General features: G+C 38.0%; 1 protein-coding gene across 1 annotated transcript in view; it reads right to left on the bottom strand.

The window, feature by feature from the left end:
- Positions 1–20,126, bottom strand: part of P2RX7 (purinergic receptor P2X 7) — a 414,468-nt gene that overhangs the window by 56,016 nt on the left and 338,326 nt on the right. The window contains exons 10-11 of the mRNA XM_044068649.1: positions 15,174–15,239; positions 14,957–15,073 (exon numbers count right to left, since the gene is read on the bottom strand). Of these exons, the coding sequence (XP_043924584.1) occupies positions 14,957–15,073; positions 15,174–15,239 (183 nt within the window). The remainder of the gene's footprint in view (positions 1–14,956; positions 15,074–15,173; positions 15,240–20,126) is intronic.

Raw genomic sequence — 20,126 nt, 5'->3', positions numbered from 1 at the left:
ACTACAGGAAATTAAATAGTCACACAGAGTCGGATGCTTACCCCATGCCTAGGACAGATGAGGCTCTAGAGCAGCTGGGTGGGGCTAAGTATCTTACATCCATTGATCTTACCAAGGGTTACTGGCAGGTGCCCTTGACTCCCATTGCTAGGGAGAAGTCAGCTTTTGTGACTCCTTTTGGCTTGTATGAGTTCACAAAGATGCCCTTTGGGATGAAAAATGCCCCAGCAACTTTCCAGAGGCTGGCAGATCATATCCTAGTAGGAGCCGGAGGATTTGCCCTTGCTTAACTAGATGATATTGCCATCTGCAGCCATTCCTGGCCAGTGTACCTTCAGCATGTCAGGGAGGTGCTTGGCAGACTACAGAGGGCAGGGTTGACCATTAAGCCAAGCAAATGTCAGGTGAGTATGGTGGAGGTCTCCTATCTAGAACATAGAGTGGGGATTGGTAGGATAAGGCCAGAACCTGCTAAAGTGGAAGCTATTTAGGCATGGCCTGCACCTGTTACTAAAAAGCAGGTGAGGGCATTTTTAGGGACAGCAGGGTACTACAGAAAGTTTGTCCTCATTTATAGTACCATAGCTGCTCCTCTCACAGACCTGACAAGGAAGAATAGGCCAAATAAAGTAATGTGGACCCCAGCATGTGAGCAGGCATTCCAGATGCTTAAAGAAGCTTTGGGAAGACCCCCTGTGTTAACCAGTCCAGATTACAGCAAAGAATTTGTTGTGCAGCTGGATGCTTCATAAGTTCATAGGTTCATAGGTTTATACTAGGCTATCTGCCCTAAGGCATTTATAAGCCTAGCCCAGAGTTTTTGTGGCTTACGCCACCCCTTAGGTTAAAAAATACTGTGCCCATTAGTTTGTTGTGCCTCTGTCCAGCAGTGACACAGAGATGATCCCCGGGGTAAACCTATGATCTCCCATCCACTGGTCAAGATTTCTCTTGAACAGAGCCAGTGAGGTTCTCTGCCTCACATGGACCGGGATTTTATTCCACAACATAGGGAGTCTCTGGGTGACAAATCTATCCCTCCAGCATGTCCTATTTATATCCGTGTTAAGGTTTAAGTCGCTTGCTCTAGTGGATCTGGTAGATTTGGATTTTTTGAGGTGGCACATGTCCATTAATTCCGGGTTGGACATGGCCTTGTATGTCAGGCACAGGTCACCTCTGAGCAGACGGTATGCGACTGAATAGAGCTGGAGTTTCTTCAGTCTGGCAGCATATGACAGATTTTGGAGTCCCTTTATCCTTTTGGTGAGGAACTTTTGGGGTCTCTTCAATTGCTGCAGGTGTCGGGTGAGATGCATCCCGAATGGAGCATTGTACTCGATCATTGGTCTGATAAGTGAAGAGTACAGGGGAACAATGACCTCACTTGATCAGGATGTGAATCCCTTCATGATCAGGTGGGCAATGTAGCAGGTTTTTCTAACCACTTTAGCAATGTGAGTGTCAAAAGAAAGGCCACTGTCAACCTGGGTCCCCGGGTCCCTGATAACCTCTTCTGTGCTTAGTGGATTGCCACCTATATGGTAGCTTGGGGTTACCTTGTTTTTCCCGAAGGGTATGACTATACATTTTTTGGCATTTAACTTCAGGCCATGGCTCTGGCACCAGCTATCAGTTTCCGTGAGACCACTCTGAAGGATATCTGTGTCCGATGTACTTTCCACTATGGCTCCCAGTTTGCAGTCATCTGCAAACTTTGTCAGCCACGGGATGGGGGCTGTACTTAGCCAGATTTCTTCAGGGGGGAAGAGCACCCAGTGGTTTATCTCAGTTGTAGGCTCCAACCCAGGGAGGAATGCTATGCAGCTGTATAAAAGTAATGTCTATCCATAGTGTGGACATTGCAGAAACTTCAGCCTTATCTGTATGGAAGGAAATTCACTGTTATGACAGATCACAACCCCCTAATATGATTAAACAGTACCAGCCAGCAAAATACCGAGTTGCTAAGATGGAGCCTAGGGTTGCAAGCATGTGATATGTCAGTGCAGCACCACAGTGGGAGTAGCAATGCCAATGCAGATCGGCTCTCAAGACAGGGAATGGGGTAAGGTACACTTAGATAGTCCTAACCCTCTCAAGCGGTGTTTCTCAAGGGTCACTTGAAAAACTAGCTTGAGTTCTCCAGGGGGGGGAGATATGTGAAGATTGGGTGAAGATAGATGAAGGCTGCCAGCCTAGCCAGATAGTATTTTATACATAATTCTGTCATTTGTAAATATGAATGTTGAATTACAGACTTGTTTTCTTAAATGAAAGAATATGCTATGAAATGCTGAACTTAAAACAATGTAGCAACATTGCCCACTGCTGTAAAGAAAGCCAAGTCAAGCATTCATTGTCCTTTGAAGTTGAAATTATTTCGTGCCTGTCCCTTTCAAGTTAGAATTTGGAGTTGATGAGTCTGGAGTGAAGCATCCTACCTATTGTTTTAACGTAAGGAATAATTACTAGAGTTTATGTGTGGAAGGTTTTTTATTGATGTAGTTTCCTGCAGGTGCAAGATAACAATTATGTAGTATCTGTTAGCCTGGGAACACCAGGAAAGTGTGAAATGATGTAATGGGAATCATGACTGAAAACAGCAATTTAAACAGAGAGAATCAGAAGGCATTAAGCATTTTTGTCTTGACCATCCAACTCACAGCATGTCTGTTGTATTATGTAAGTTATCTTAGACTTGTGTTTTCTTTTAGAAATAGCTAGGAACTAGAAAGATTAGACTACATGTTTTTCTGTGATGTCAGAACTGCACTACTGAATTATTTTAAGTATTTCTCTATGATCTCTGAACTCTTGACTAGCACTGTGTAGTAAGAAGTATTGTCTTGTGTTTTATTATTAAATATTTTAAAACTTTTCAACTGTGGCTGTTTTGTGTAGAGATAAGCTAAGCTCTAAGAGTACACTGCATGTATATAAGGATCCTGTACCAAGTCACTCTAATAAGCCTTGACTGTTTAGTCACACTTACCAATTGGATAATAATATTGCACAGTAATAATTGGACACCCTTTTAAGGGCCTTTGAGTAGCTGATAATTATTAGCTGGGTGATGGCAGGATTTCTACCATATAGTCTGGGTAAAAGGGGCACAGCTGGAAAACCTGTGCCAGCCTTCCCTAGAAGTGTCTGTGTGGTTGTATAAATGAATCTCAAAGTGTGTGTGTGTGTGTGTGTGTGTGTGTGTGTGTGTGTGTGTGTGTGTGTGTGTGTGTGTGTGTCAGCTACTTGGGCAGGGACACGAAGCACTGGCTGGACAGAGAGGGAGCTGGAGATTTTAGCTTACCCAGCTGGCTGAGATCTGGACCCTATAGCTGTGCCAATGGGGAATCTTATTGGGGACCTGGATAGTAAGGGAGTGACCATCCCCGGACTGACTGTGATCTCTGTGGATTTGCTATCCTTTCCTCATATATGAGATGCCCTTTCTGGTGTTAGTGGTGAGGATTGAGGCTCTTTGATTACTGGGCCAGGGCACGGGCGTCACATAAGTGATGAAGACAAACTACCTGAAATGGGTTGCAGGATGCACACTGTGGGACAGATAAAGAAATGATGATGCCAGAGCAGAAATCAAAGTAGCTCCACTTGGAGAAAAGGTGAAAAAAGAAGAGATTATGGTGGTTTGGGCATATATGCAAGGAAGCGGAAGGTGATTTGGTGAAGATTTGAGACACAGGATGAACATAAGAGTAAACAAGGGTATCCAGCAAAGAGATAGATGGGTTGTATTTGAGAAAACATGTGACAGGCATGACCATCAAACAAGGTAAGAAAGTGGTACTGAATAAAGACAATTGACAACAGTTGACATGACATGCTGGTTACATGCAGGAAAAACAGGGAAAAAGGAGGCTGATGATGATGATGATGGTCGTTCTAATTTGAAAGCAGGAACTACTCAACTAATATTTAGCTACAATAAATACAAGTGCATAGTCAGGTACAAGAAGAAGAAATGTATACTTAGACATGCAGGGCTATAAGTGAAGACTCAGAAAAAGTATGCATTCTTCTTGTGCAGTTTTTTTTTTTATATGGTATTGGTCTCAAAATTCTGGCTCAATGACCATATATGCCACTTGAGCACTTTTAACCCAAACCAAAAAGCTTTGCTCATAAATACACTTATAGGTTAATAGGTGTTTACTAGGCTAATGACTACAAGGGCCTTTTTAAGCCTAGCCCTGCATCCCAATTGATCCATACACCACATTTACAGCAACATGCACTAACAGTTAGCAGCAGTGAAAAAAAAAACACATATACATAGTCTATCTCATGAGCAACAACAAAAATGAATCAGCTTTAACAAAAATCATTAATTCTTTCACATATAAAACATTCAATAAAAGAATGAATAAGCTGTGTACTGCTGTTGTTTGCACCTTTTCTGGCATTTACTTGGAGTGTGATCTGCAGTTAATGACTGGAAGCTGAGTTAGGAAAAATATATAGAGAAACACAGATCCTGGGCTCCAACATACAAAAAATTTGAAAGAGAATATTTTATTGATTCATTTTCTTCATTATTTACCAGCTTTTTATTTGTGCTTCATTCATAAAAATGGCAAGGATGACATGCTGCTACAAACAGCTGAACTCACATTTACCCAAAATAACTTTATTTTACTTGTCACTTTGAAATAAGTAAAATAAAAGGCTGTAAAGTCAGTGACGGCTGAATTAGGTAAGTATTGGCTAATCACTTCAGTGCTAGCAGCAGCAGCAGTACACTGTACTACTACAGCACTTCATTGTGAGCACCAATTCCCTTTTAAAAACAAAGTACTACTGCTCCTTTAAGGACTGACTCAGTTGCTGGTTTTCTCTTCCTTCAGGTAATGCCATCTACATTGCAAGCTGTTACAATTTTACTGCTAACTTTTATATTGGGCTAAAGCTCTTTTCACAGCTGTTACAATTTATTTTGGGATTCCTACAATCTATGTTTGGATGCATTACTGTTGTGTTTTTGAAAACCAGAGTTTCCAATAATGTTTTATGCGTTGTCCTGCCACTCTTTTGTTGTTTTGCTTCTGACAAGGATGCTTCCTAGTGGCTCATCTACTTTTACCCAGCCAGTCCATTTGATCTATAGAATGTAATCCAGGTAATTTTGGGCAAGGAGAGAACCCTATGGCCCATTTGTCCTAACAATGTGCCCCTAATCATTCAGACATTCCTGGCAAAAGTCTGGTGGAAGGGAGTGGGCCAACATTTTGGTCCTGGGGGCAATGAACTCTCTTTATTTAGAACTACCTCCCTTGGTGAATCCTTTGAGCCAACAATCATTTCCTCCAAAGGGCAAATGTGCTACCCCATGCCAAGTTCCCCCCAGCTGCATAGTGCAAATACACTGTGTCAGAGTGGGTTGAGTCAGTTGAGAACTCCACTAAGTGAACACCTTGTGCTTCTACTAGGTGTCATGCATATGTCGACATAGAGCTGCCTCCCTCTTCCCCAAGGATAGGTGAGTCAGCAGCAGCTGCTCACTCCCATCCTCTCTGTCCAGCTACAATAGACATCTGAGTTGGTACTCAAACTCTGCACACTTGCAGCATAGTCAGGACTTTATCCCTCTGTTCCTTGGAACTGGCTCAGTTTGAGATCTTTTTCTAACAAAACCTAAAGTGGAATTTGGACTTCATTTTTCAACAAGATTATTAAAGGTAAAAAAGCTCTGAGTGTCATTACTTACATTTTCTTTGTTTAATTGTATATAGTTTGACTAGAATTTGTGGGAGAAACACTACTGTTACTGGACTGTGAATTATGGCTACTGCTTTCTGCACTACATTAACATATCTTTCTATATCCTTGCAACTTGACAGTCATTAAAACATAAACCATTACATGAAGAAACATATTAGTTTTATGTTTTAATGGTTATCATCCATTACCTAAGTTTCAGATAAATTTATGTAAAGGGACAGATGGTGGAAGATCACTACTTTTACTGAATTACCTCTTCCAGTTCTATATCTGCATACAATTACACTAGAAGGCTGTTCTCATTTACTGGGGCATGACAATCATTAAAACATAAGCTATTAATTGAAAAAAAGGATTTTTATACTTCAATATGTCTCATACACTACCTCCTCTCTACTGACATGCATGCACTGCTGCAACTAATTCTACCTGCAAAGTAGCTCCCTAGAAGAAGTACTTGAATTAATAGTTAAAAATGACAGGTATTATTTTTATATTTAAATCACCCTTTCAAGGAAGATACAATACAGATTCCCTAGTCGGCAAAAAAAGGCTAAGAGGGAACAAGGCCATTAAAAACACAAAGTTGAAATGCATTACTGTGGCCATGTTTTATTTTCCTTTCTTAACAATCACAACTAAGAGCTGTACATAGAAGGTGTACTTCATTTTGGGGTTGGGCTGAAGAAGCATGCTACATATATATGTCTGCAGGACCAAACTGAAATACATTACTAGGATTACTGTAACCACTTGTTCAATCAATGTATCCCAGTCTCTCATCATAGGGGTATATAAAAGGCAACTGTCTTTTCAGGGCTGGGATGAGAAAGCATACTGTATATATGCCTGACAGAATAAAGTTAAAATATATTACTGTTATGATTTCATTTTGCACATTCACCCCAATCTACCATCAGCGAGATACACAGAAGGCAGCAATATTTTTCTTGTATTTTTGTACTGGGTCAGAGAGACATATTATGTGTGAAAGAAATTGGCAGAAATGATCACTGTTGAATGATCACTATGTGAATAAGTCTGCTAATCTTAAGTACAGACATCCATAGTTTAAACAATGCAGTTTTACTTTTAAAATGTCAATTCAAGTCTGCTAATATGTCTATTGCAATGATAACAGAAACATGGTTAAATGAAACAGATTAGTGCCCAACATTCAATAGCTACAAGGTTAACAGCCACAGATACGAATCTAATGGGACTGGTGGAGACATAATGGTATCAGTGACAGAACATATACAATTTGTGGAAGTCCACTATTTAAAGAATCAGAACATTTTAATAGATTGTCTTAGCCTGAGTATTAACATTAAAAAAATGTGTATTTCTCTTACTCAGATACACACATCTGGAATGGGGGACCTTAGGGAATTAATTCCATTCATTCACCTCATAGGTGTGCATGAAGGTATTGTTTTATATGATATTAACATAGAGAGAATGGACTGAAGTAAAACTACAGCCTAAAGTAATTTAAATAAGTATTTCTGTACATTCATGTTAGAGAACAATCTGAAACAAATAGTCACTCCTCCAACTAGTGGAAGTAACATATATATGTGTGTGTGTGTGTGTGTGTGTGTGTGTGTGTGTGTGTGTGTGTGTGTGTGTGTGTGTGTGTGTGTGTGTATATATATATATATATATATATATATTTTAGTCCCATTCATTCTGGTGGCAAGACAGCCAGGAACTCCCATGCTAGATCAAAGTCCTACAGCCCATTCATTCCTGCCTGAGGGTCCTATTCCCTGATGAGAAGTAAGTGGGAAGGAGTAGGCCAGCTTGCTCATTCTGAGGTACAGTTTCTCTCCCTACAGAGAGCATCCTCCACTCAGTGTCTCTACCAAGCCCCCTACTGCAGTCCCCAGAAGGTAAGCATGCCTTTCCATGCCAGATTTTCCTCAGTTTATTGGTGCTACGCACCATGACTGCACAGGCTCAGCTGGCTCAGTCTTTACTGGGTAAGAGCTAATGCCCCCACTCAGTGTCAGCCTATGTGGCAAGCCAAGCTGCCTCCATCCTCCCACCATGGGCAAGATGGCAGCAGCCTCTCAGTCCCATCCTTCCTGGCCAGCTCAGACAGATGCCTGAGCTGGTAATCAAACTCAGGTCACCTGCAATGAGTGGAAATAACATACTGATATAATCTGCATTCCACAGACCTTTGAAACTGAACAATCCTACTTACTATTCTCATTATAAGTAGTGATCAGCATCTATATTAACTCATACCAATGTGGATTGTAAACATTATCACAAGGTATGAAGAGAAAAGATCCCCTGGTAAGAGAGTTTGGACAGGAAGGACACATATAGTCAATGGAACATTCTGAAGAACTCCTGGAGTTGGCTTGGAAGGGTGAGTAGCTTAACTGACTTTCCTTTCTTTGGGAAGGTAGGGTATAGGACCACATGGCAGGGGTGCACATTCCCAGTGGAGAATGGAAACCCCATAGGCATGGTAGTTTAAAGGGTGTAGAACTAGACTGAAGCAGTTACATCATTCACAAAAAGAAGTAAAAAGCCCTCCCTTGTCAATTTCTGAGATTGGTACTGGACCTGCACAGTGGTAATAGTGCTGTAGAAAGAAAAAAAATGAATTACCCTTGATGACTTCTTCAGTGACATCCCCTACCAGTCATCTCTCTCCCCAGTGATGGGGAATAAATGAGTCGGTAGACCTAAGGAAGGTCTGATGGTCAGACTGATGCATTGGTAAATACAGCAAAGAAAAGTTTTAAACACAATGTAATATAATGACCAAACATTCCGACTCCAATAACTAATGCCCAAACGTTTATTTACGAAATCACAATATAAAAAAATAAAAATCAAGGTCAAGCGCTTTTTATTGTTTTATATTGTGATTTCGTGAATAAACATTTGTGCATTAGTTATTGGAGTCGGAGTGGTTGTTGGATTACTAGTTGTGTGTGTACCACTCTTCACCCTTGGTTTTTATTATAATGACCAAACATTATCTGTCAACTGGAAATATAAATAAATGGATTATGAGCCTCATTAGAAATTTAAATATGTTGTTAATGAAATGGAAATCAGGGAAGAGCCGATTCTTTTAAACCAAAATAACAACTTGGTCAGAAAAATAAAACAATGTTTATGAGGATCAGCAGAAATATAAGAGCCATTACTAAACAGGATTACAGATAATAAAAAGGACATTTTTAAAATATATTAATAAGGAGAAAGAAAGAAGTTTAGCATGTGATTACTTTAAAGTACTATTTCCAGTCAAGGTCCTGGAACTGCAGGGCTATTTACAAATCATGTTGTCAGTTATTAACTGGTTTCTCAACAGCATTCAACAGAGGGAACCACAAACCACAAATTGCTGTAACAAAACTAGTTAGCATGGGCTTACCTCCACCATGCGTTAGATGGGTTGTGGCATGGGTACACGTTAGAAAGTAGCACAAACTCATTTAGTATAAAATTATAGGCTATGGGAGTTAAATGCCACAGGAGTTCATGCTGGGCTCTATTTATTCAGTATTTACATATCCGAAATATAAATCTCACCAGACATTTTACTGCCTCTATGCTGGGCTCTGAATGGAGAAATGAAATTAGCAAGAAATGGAAAATAGTGTTGCTGAAACTGAATTTATCATCAAGTCTTGGTGAGTACCTATACTTGGTGGACTCTGTTTTTACAAAATCTCACCAAGATAACACTAATAGAGTGTATTTTTACATATCATGGTGAAACGTAGGTCAAAAATTAAAAAAGGAGACTAGTTGCAAGGATAAAAAAGTGCCCACTCCTGGTGTCATGACTGGAAAATATTAGTGTAGAATGCAAAGGACATGGAATCACTCCCAGGGTTAGGCAAGGCTTGGGGTAGGGTGCCTCCCTGTGGTAGAGGGAAGAAGTAGTCCATAAACCCTAACAGGTCAAGCAAGAGGCAGTGAGAGAATAAATTAGAATGTTGAGGATAAGGAATAAATTCTGTATTTTTACTACTGTGCAGTAAGCCCAAACAGTGGATATGTAACAAGAGTAAGGGAGAAATTAGAGGAAAGAAAAATACTTGCACAAGAAAAACTGTCAAAAGCTACATATAACAAGTTGAATGGCTTAATGTCACAGACAAAGGAAAAACATTATTAGATGAAGAAACAATAGGCATCACAGAAAAATAATCCAAAGAGGCAATGAGAAAAGATAAGGAAAAGACAGAGGTTTCTGAAAGGTATAAAAAAGAAACATGGACATGGGAAAGGAAAAAAAAAATGATATGGTGTGATACTTATGCAAAGAAGAAAGCAAAACTAATCAATGCAAAAAGAGCAGTTCCAAAGATATTTGAATAGAAATACAGGCAAAGACACTGGCATAGAGCAAAGTTTACAATACAAAAAATAAGATCACTGTGGGGGAATATAAAAAAGGGGGAATTAGGGGGAGCAGGTGAAATTAAAGAAATAGAAATTGAAGTGATATACCATCTGCAAAGTGATGGGTTTAGTGTGGGGACTCCAACTCAGGCAGTGTTGTAACATGTTAGAGCAGTGGGTTCCTCAGACAGAATGTTGGGAGGTGAAGCAGGACACATCTGAAGATGGTACGCTAGAGGGTGATGTTCTGAAGCCTTTGTCAGAGGCTTGCATGAAAGTCTAGATGGTTAGAAACAGGTACTATTGTGGCATGATGGACCAGTGGATCCCCATACGGAGAAGCAACAGATGAAGCAGGATGCATCTGCACAGTACAATGTTCTGGAAAATTCTGCACAAAACTCACAGGAAGCAAAGGGCAAAGACGATGCTCTCAGTCCAGAAGAAAATGATCTAAAGGAAGACCTGCTTGATTTAATAATGATGGAAAGACACATTAAGATAGATGAAAAAAATAGATTACAGAAAGTAAATAAGACCCCAAATCTTAGAAGACATAAAACAGATGAACACAGAAATCAAGACTTTTAAGAGAAAAGTATGTGATATAACATAAATAAACAGGATATATTACTAAGCAGCTAAATTAATAATGGGTAGTATTACCACAAAAATGTAGAGTGCCAATGGAAAGGAAAGGGATGAGTAGAATGTCATAGTAAAAGCACTGAATACAGAAAACTGTAAAACAATTTAGACAAGAAGTATCACTGTTAAAAGAGTGCAGAAAAGGGAACAGAGCATCAAAAAATATTTACAAAGATATGGCACAATCAACATAAGATATCAAAATAGACCAGGATTTATCATACACTGTTTCCATTAATAAAGTAAAAATATCAGCACAAACAGAACAACTTAATGTAAGAAGATAAATATAAAGGGAAAGTACAAAACAGGCAATTCATTGATGACCCAAAAGACTTTATACAGAATTGGGAATGAAAGCTAAAGGGATAGAATCATCACCAAAAAAAGAAGAAATGGTCACATTTTGGAGAAGTATTTATGAAGACTTTATTGAACATAACAAATATATTGAATGGAGAGAAGAATTAAAAAGAAACCATAATGAACTGTAATGTAGAAGATATGAAATGGGATGAAACAACCAATAAAATTGAGACAAAATTAAGAAAAGCTCTTAACTAGAAAACCCTGTGCCTAGATGCAGTACCTAACTTCTTGCTAAAGGTATTAACTTCTGTACACAAAGATTTAGCCCTGAGTAAGAACTACCTATATGCACTCATTCCAAACAGACACCAACCTGGCTAACAACAAGAAATAAGCACTTCCCATTAGGAGTGAACTTGCAAGCCACCCTAAAAAGTATAGACGAATAATCTGCCTTACAACAATACATGAATTATGTACTGGAATTAATGCAGACAGAGTTTAAAGCCATCTAGAAAAAAATCATTCATGGCAATAGAACAAAAAAAAAAGATAAAAAAAAAAGAAAGTCATATGGAAAGCATCTATTTTTAAACAAAGCCATAAGAGAAATCATTAAGAAGGGAAAGAATCTAAGTTGGGCACGAATAGATTACGAAAAGGCATTTGCAGCATCCCATATTTATGGATAATGGAATACTTACAGATGTATAAGATACAACCAACATTGATCAGTTACACTGCAGTGATTATGAAACAGTAGCAAACCACTTTGTAGCTATGCCACGACACTGTGTATTACTCCAGGGATAAAAATTCAAAGGGTGATTCTTTGTCACTGCTGCTGTTTCATCTTGCCCTTACCCATTAAGTTCTTTACTTAATAGATTCGCCTATGATTAAGTTAAACTCCTAGAAACCAATCTGCTTTAAAGATACCTTGGCTATTTTTTGTGGATGATTTAAAACTGTATATTTTGTGGGGGATCTCTATCATATGATCGAAGTTTCAAAACTTTGAAATTCATATGGTCAAGACATCAATCATTTTGAACAGAGATCACAGTACAGCGCAGATCAGGAAATCTACCCTTTTCTTCACTGTAGTGCAATCTCAGAGTTGGTATGTTTAATTTGGGGTGTGGGGGGTGCAGGGAGGCTTGATCCCTTGCAAAAACATACAAAAAAAGTTTTTTTTTCTTTTATTTTCAATGTTTCAAAACTTCTATCATATGCTCTCGATCATATGAATTTCAAAGTTTTGAAACTTTGATCATCAGATAAAGATCCAAAAGCATAACTACAAAAGGTTAAAGCTTTCTCAGATTATTTTGTCTTGATAAATGCAAAAAAGTAACATTTATAAAAGTAAAGGTTGCAGCACCAAGAAAATATCAACCAAGAGTAGAAATGTGATCTAAAGGAATTTGAGCAAAAGGGAGTATATAAATATCTGGAAATAGATGAAGGATTGGTAATGAAACACGAACAAATAAGAACATGCTTAATGAGGTATACTTCATAAGACTAAAGCTAATATTGAAAACAGCCTTGATATCTAGCAATAAAGTCCAAGCTTTAACTCAGTTCGCTCTCCTTTTCTAACTTACAGCTTTGGTGTGACTGACTAGTCTCAAGAAGTACTGAGTCAGCTTGACAAGAAAACAAGAAAAATGTTTCATGCTTACCAAATGACATATAAATACTAGTATATACCAATATTGTATATCTCAAACTCTGAAGGAATTATGACCCTCCTCAAAATTGACTAGATGTATAGATCAGAATCTTTGGACTACATATAAATGTGTTGGTCTCATCAAATCTAAGCATACTGAAAATTCTAAAGCATGTAGAGAAGAAGTCTAAGATGGCATCTCTGTTTAGTCTAGTAGAAGCATTTTCGAACAAAGTGAAATGAATAACAAACTAGAAGTAGAAAAAATCAGACAGCAACCGAAAGTGCCAAAAACAAAAGAATATAAAGAAAAGGACCGAAAAGAAGGAAAGAAATTTGGAAAGTCCACAAATATAGTGGTAAGTATACAAAACTTCTGGAACAACCGCACATTTACCAAGATTTGACAAAGAAATGTTTAAGGACAGGTGAAATTAAACCATAAGATGAAAGGCTAATAATGACAGCCTAAGACAGTGGACAATGTAGACTTTGGTTTACAAAAGTCAGTTGAAAAAGTGGGAGAAACAGAAAAAAGCAGATTCTGTAAAACAGAATTGGAAACATTTACACATGCTTTTGCTGGGTGTGATTCACTCATGACAGTATAAACCTTGGCTCTAGATGATTGTCACTGTTGAAGTGACACCCCAACCCCATGTGCAAAAAATGGGAAAAAGGGTTGTGGATGGATGGATGTTCTTTCATCAGTTTTCTTGTTCTTCAAAATAAATTGTTTGACCAATTTTAAAGTGTTTTATATGACATTCTCACTGTGATGAAATACAGGATATCTTTTTAAGCAAGAATTTACCTTCCAGGCAAACATGTGTCATATATTTTCTTCACCCTCATTTGGCCTTGAAAACTCTTCAAGAATTGCCTCCCTTAACTAAGAAGCATCTGTCAGGAGCTGAGCACCAAACTTATTTTAGGGTCCTAGATGGACAGACATAGATGTCTATCAGTGGAGTTTCCAAGAACGCACACATTCATTTGTTCATTCATGTTCTGATATTCATTTTACCTTAGTCAAGGTTGTGCAGAAGCTGAAGCCTATCCCATTACCCAATGGTGTAGAGAACAAATCATGGATGGAGTTCCTTTTCATCACAGTATACACAAACAGACACACACACACACACACACACACACACACACACACACACACACACACACACACACACACACACACACATGCTCATCTACAGGCAGTGTGGAGGATTGTCAGTATAACTGCTAGTGTGTTTTATGTGGAAGAAAGCAGGAGCACCTGGTAAAAACCCATGTGAGAACAAGTGCACTTAGAACAAAAGGTACCCCAGCAGATGAATAAACCAGAGAACCAAGCACTACCAGGTAGTAATGCAGAGTGCATTTTGTAATACATGTATATGCACATGAAAGTATGTTGAAATTCTGTCAGATGATAAAGGTTCATAGGTTCATAGGTACGTACTAGGCTATTGGCCCTAGGGCCTATATAAGCCTAGCCAAAGGTACCCTGGCTTTTGCCACCCAAGAAAATTATTTTCCTGTGCCACTGTCGAGCAGAGCCACAGAAGTGATTCCCGGGGTGAATTTCCTATCTCCCATCCAATCATCAAGATTTTTCTTGAAGAGTGCTAATGAGGAGCTTTGTTTGATATAGGTTCATAGGTAGGTACTAGGCTATTGACCCTAGGGCTTATATAAGCCTAGCCAAAGGTACCCTGGCTTTCGCCACCCAAGAAAATTATTTTCCTGTGCCACTGTCGAGCAGAGCCACAGAAGTGATCTCTGGGGTGAAAATAAACAGCCTCTGCAAGTCTTGAACCCAGGACCCTGCACATTACAGTCACAGTAGTTAACCACTAAGCCATCATAGCAGTTTGATTCTCTTTTCTGGCTAATAGCATCTGTACTTGTTCTGAAGCCCACATTTTCCTATTTTGTTATAAAATCTCTGTCTAAAGTACAGTGAACAGCCATGATTTCTCTGTTCTACCCACTGATTAAGGAAAAAGGCAGCATCCATACTTTCTCATCATCAAGTTAGTTGTCACATAATCTCAGTAAATTCTTTAGCAGAACTGACCTTTGGTATAGCAAACAGCAGACATAATACTGAATTACTAGATTAACTAACAGTTGTCTTGTTATAATGCATTTACTGTGTCTAAGTACTGTACACCATCCAGTTCCAGTTTAAAAACATACCCGCTTAGGTTTCTGCACATCTTTATAAATCTTCTTTACGTAATATTCCTTAACATTTTTTTGGTGGCAGCAAGGGTAAATATATGTTGTAATGAACAAGTCAATCAAAAGTGCAGTCTGAAAGATAAAAAAGTGAAACATATTAATTAAAATGGCAGACAAGATTACAAAATGTTGCATTAATTTAAATGTAAATAATATGCAGTAAGTCGCTTACCAGTCCATAGTATGATAAAGTGGATCCAATATATATAATCAGTTCGATAATATCAAATTTTCCAGCCTTTGCAAGAAAGAAAAAGTGAATCATTCAGTTTCATATTAGAATTCTCAGCTTTTACAGAGAAAAAACTGAATTATATTACACCGATAGAAATGTGTGCAAGAAAAAAGCAGAAGCAGGGAACTGATTTATTTATTTCAAATTTGTTTCTTGGATAAATCACACTGAACCAAGAGTGGATTTACAGGAACATGCTAAGGTTACGTATGTATGTATGTATGTTTGTATGTAGGTGGGTATGTATGCTGGTATTTTCTGGAAGTAAGTAAACTTGAAGGCATGAGTCCATTTTCAGCCATTACCTAGCAACAGTACAAGTAAAATTGAATGCAAATTGGATATAATGGAAAAGGTCAATGCCACAAAGCAGCCAAGCAAAAGTTAACAAAGAGTGCAGGTTAATATTAACAGCACTACTCAGGCAAGTACCAAAAAGTAATAATAAGAATAAAGATAGTTAATAATACAAAGAGCCTGGTATATGCAGAATAAGAAACAAAAATGAGACATATTTTCCAACATGTACTAAACTGTTAACAGCATAATATATAAAGCACAATTCAAAACTCAAAGTGAACATAACTGTTACTTGAGACACTTAAAAAATGTGCAAAAGAAGTAAATTTAAAGGTATTAATAGAATACACATGAGGACTAGGCAGTAAAGAGAATATACAGTCAGATAAGAAAATAAAAAAGTTAACTAGAAAGAAGAGGGCAAAAGATAAAAACGGTTAGCAAGCAAAGAATCAGCACTGTTACCATATATTGACTAAAGCATGAATGTGGTTGTGGCAAAAAGGTAAAGACAAATATACTGTGGTAGGCTGGCATGTACAGGATGCAAGCTGAGATAATTACATTCAGACAGGTATAATAGAACTTAGAGAAAGGGATCCAAAAGAATTAGAAGCAGGCAGTTGAGAGGGCTAATTATTTAGAGATTATTCCATACCCGCCATTGCCACAGGGGATTGTTTGTTAATTCAAATGGCTAGTTAATATTTATTGATCAATAATATCTTACAGGAAAGGTGTATTTTTAGTGCTGACCCAAGGAGTAAACAGAGTGCATATATAGATAACAGTATTGAATCAAGCAGTAACATGTTTGTTGCAGGTCTTCGCTGGATATCCACATTTCCTCTTGCTTTCCTCCTGTCTCTCCCAAATCTTCACTCGATAAAATATCACTGTATTTTAAATCGCAAATATTTTTTTTTCTAAAGCAATCTAATTACAAGGATGGACTGGCTTGCATTTTAGAATATTAACTACTGAGAAACTTACATTAAGCCCTGCTGTTAAATGCTTAATAATAGAGTCTGATACTTGGGCAATAAATAAAGTAGCTCATTGCACATGACACCATTCTGTATAAGGTTAAAAACAGAACAAATTATGAAAAAAAGTAAAACAATTGTCACTGCCTGCATTCATAATATATCTACATACTTCTACATATTGCATTATTAACTTTGCATTTTTAATATCACAAATTTGCATTCTGCACCAGCACTTCACTAGATTTAGCAGGTATACTACCATTTTTGTGTTATAATTACAGTAGAAGTTTAATCATTATGGCAGATGTTGTGATTGTGAGGTCAGATTTATCACCAATAATATGGACAATTTTAGAAAGGTGTTAGCCCTTTTAAATAAACACTGTGATGTGCTATTCTGGCAAGATAAATTATTCTCAAAAGTGAGGATGACATGATTTTTATTGAGTTTTATGTGTAGTTGAGCAACTTTTTTTTTACCGTTGAAAAAGCATTATGATCATTGCATTGTGCAAAAAACATCTTGAGTTGTGATAATAAAGTTGTCTTGATTTAGTATTTTTCATTTTTATGTGTTTTTGTCATCTGGTCGTCTGTGGATCTGAGTGCTAAATTGTTTTGGGTGGTCCTATCAGTGCATATTGGTGAGCTGTTTTTTTTTTTTTTTTTTTTTGCATTTTGGATTTTGTATGTAAATTTAATGTCAGTTTAACAATAGCCAAAAATGTATTTTGGTTAGGAAATGAGATTTTCTTGAGATGAGATATAAAGACTGATTATCCAGGGAAGGTGAGTGGTCTTTTGCCTAACAGTAATGAGGAGGGTAATTATCAAACATTGTTCTTTGAATTGGAAAAGTGTGCTTTCTATGCACACAGCTTGTACTAACAATGTTGTATGTTTAGTAAATATATTAAGCAGAAGCTTGATCCCTGAGTCCTTAGACACTACAAGAATATATTTGCACATGATAGACATGAATTCATTAAGAAATTGAAAGAAAGATTACATCATAAGGGTTTGAATTTAATGGCTCTAAATTTGAACAATAATGAGGAAGTGGAAGCAGATTTACAAATCAAAATTAAGGTGCCCTAACTGTTAAGATCAGATCACAAAGCAGTCTCCCTTGAAATAAAAGTAAAACTAGTCCTCCCACTGAACCCCAAACATCTTAAGAAATTTTAAGAAATTTTCTAAGGCAAACTAATTCCTATTATGAGACAGTTAGTTTCCAAGGACCCCAGATCCAGAAAACACAGAAGCCTATGCAGAGATGTGCACAAAAGTTTTGTATGACCATATAAACAATTGCATAGAAACAGCAGTACCAGACTGAAATAAACCCAGGTCAAACCACAAAAACAAGCCACCCTGGTAGATTTCCTGTATTAATAGGTTGTACAACCAAACAAAGAAAATCTGGTTGAGAAGTAAGAGGGAATGTGCGAATTGGACCAAAAAGTCTCTCATTAGTTTAAACAAGCCAATCAGGGAACTAGTCAAGTCTCTGAAAGCGGACTTTAAGGTAAAAATAGCATCCAAAGGAAAGGATACCCATAAGGCATTTTACAGTTGCATCCACAGTCTTAAGGGCAACATGCAGCAAACTGCAGAATTAGTTGTAGATGTCATCACCTACACTCAGCCAGAAGATATAGCAAAACTTCTGGCTGGCAAATTCAGTTCAAATTTTACTTCCTCATCACCCCATCTCGTCCCCAAGAAATACCCTCCACCACTCCACTGCCAATTATCACCAAAGAACAGGTTGTCACTATGCTCTCTAAGGTTTAAAACATGGCTTCAATGGGGCCTGACAATATACCAGGTTGCTTCTTAAACAGACCTTTATTTAACCACAGCCTCTGGACTGGCTTTTGTCACGATAAAGTGGAAGACAGCAGCAGTCACCTCTCTGCATAAAGGGGGACCATCTACTGACCCAGAAAATTACAGACCCATAAGTTTGACTAGTCTAAATGCAAGGCCATGGAAAGAATATTCATTGACCTGATAAATAATGACATAGGAAACCTACAATCAATGGACCTGACCCAGTTCAGCTTTATCAAGGGCAGGTCATATCTACTGAATCTGGTGGATTTATTTGAGTAAGTCATGAAGGGCATGGATGAGGATAATACATACTGCCTACCTCAACCTGGCCAAGGCATTTGACATGATTCTCCACTTAGGTATTACAAATAAATTCACAAAACTGGCATAAATCCCTATGTCACCAGATGGATAGCCAGACGGCTCACTGACAGGATGCATGTGGTTAAAGTGGGTGAATATAGATCCAGCAAGAGGCAAGTTTCTAGTGGTCTGCCACGGGGCTCAGTAATGGGACCACTCCTCTGGACAACAATGTTTGCTGACAACTGCAAACTGGGGGCAATCATTGAATTCCCCAGTGACTTAGATATCCTTCAGGAAGGTCTAGATAAGACAAATGATCGTCAAATACCCCTGCAAATTACAACATCAACAGCACATCCCTAAGAGTAGACTTTGAGATGAGAGGTTTAGGTACAGAGATAGAAGCCTGAACATTGACTGCCATGTGTCCACAGTAGTGAGGAAGTCCTTCTATGTGTTACAACTTACAAGTAAAGGTATGGTATCAGGATCCAAATACATTATAGTCTTGCTGTACTCAGCCTTCATTAGACCAATAATCAAGTAAAATGTGTCATTTGGCATGTACTTGATGTGGCACTTACAGCAGCTAGAGTGACCTCAGAGGTTCCTCACAAAGAAAATACAGGATGTAAACAGCAAGTCCTTTGTGGAAAGACTAAAAACCCTACCCCTTTACTCTGTCTCCTATGAACTGTTAATGGATGATCTGTGCCTGGCCTACAAGGCCTCAGAGGTTCCTCACAAAGAAAATTCAAACCTGGGGTAGTGCACATGTCCCTTATGGACAGGGGTAATTTGTAACATACTCAACTCAAGGCATAGGTGCAAACCCATGCCATCCTCTTGTCTCTAGGGGTCATATATTGGGTAAAACTGGGTTATATTGGCAAGGCTTCTAAGGGCTCTTAAGCCGTTAGCCTAATAATCTCCTATGAACCTATGACACTAGATTTTCACATGCCAAAATTGTATCTTTGGGTGATTTCAACTATCTAGATATAGACTGGAAATAATATTGTACAGGAAATCAATATGCTTGTATGTTCATAAATAAAATGTGGTATTATAATATGTCTCAATGTGCTGAACATAATACAAGGAAAAACAAATTATTAGACTTAATATTGTCCAGTTGGCCTAATCTAATAACTAACAAATTGGAATGCCACTAGGTCAGTTTGACCGTAACTCCTTAAATTTTAATATCAAGAAGCTAAAGCAAATTATTAGACTAAAATCTGTAACTGCAACAAAACTGATTATAATTAAAAATTAAATTAAAAAAATAAACTGGGATATCGTGTCTTCTTACACAGGATGTGTATAGAGTACCATAGAGACAATGCTGAGTAGTGAAGTTAAACTTACATTAGTTGCAAACAGATCACGTAATAAATTCCCTTTTTGGTGGAGTAATGATTTAAACAGACTGCATAGGAAAAGAAGAGGATGT

Source organism: Protopterus annectens, chromosome 4.part0 (assembly GCF_019279795.1).
Source record: "Protopterus annectens isolate FY-2018-M chromosome 4.part0, PAN1.0, whole genome shotgun sequence".
Lineage (NCBI taxonomy): Eukaryota > Metazoa > Chordata > Ceratodontiformes > Protopteridae > Protopterus > Protopterus annectens.
Note: the sequence above shows the minus strand (reverse complement) of the source record. Positions and strands in the feature narration are given on the sequence as shown.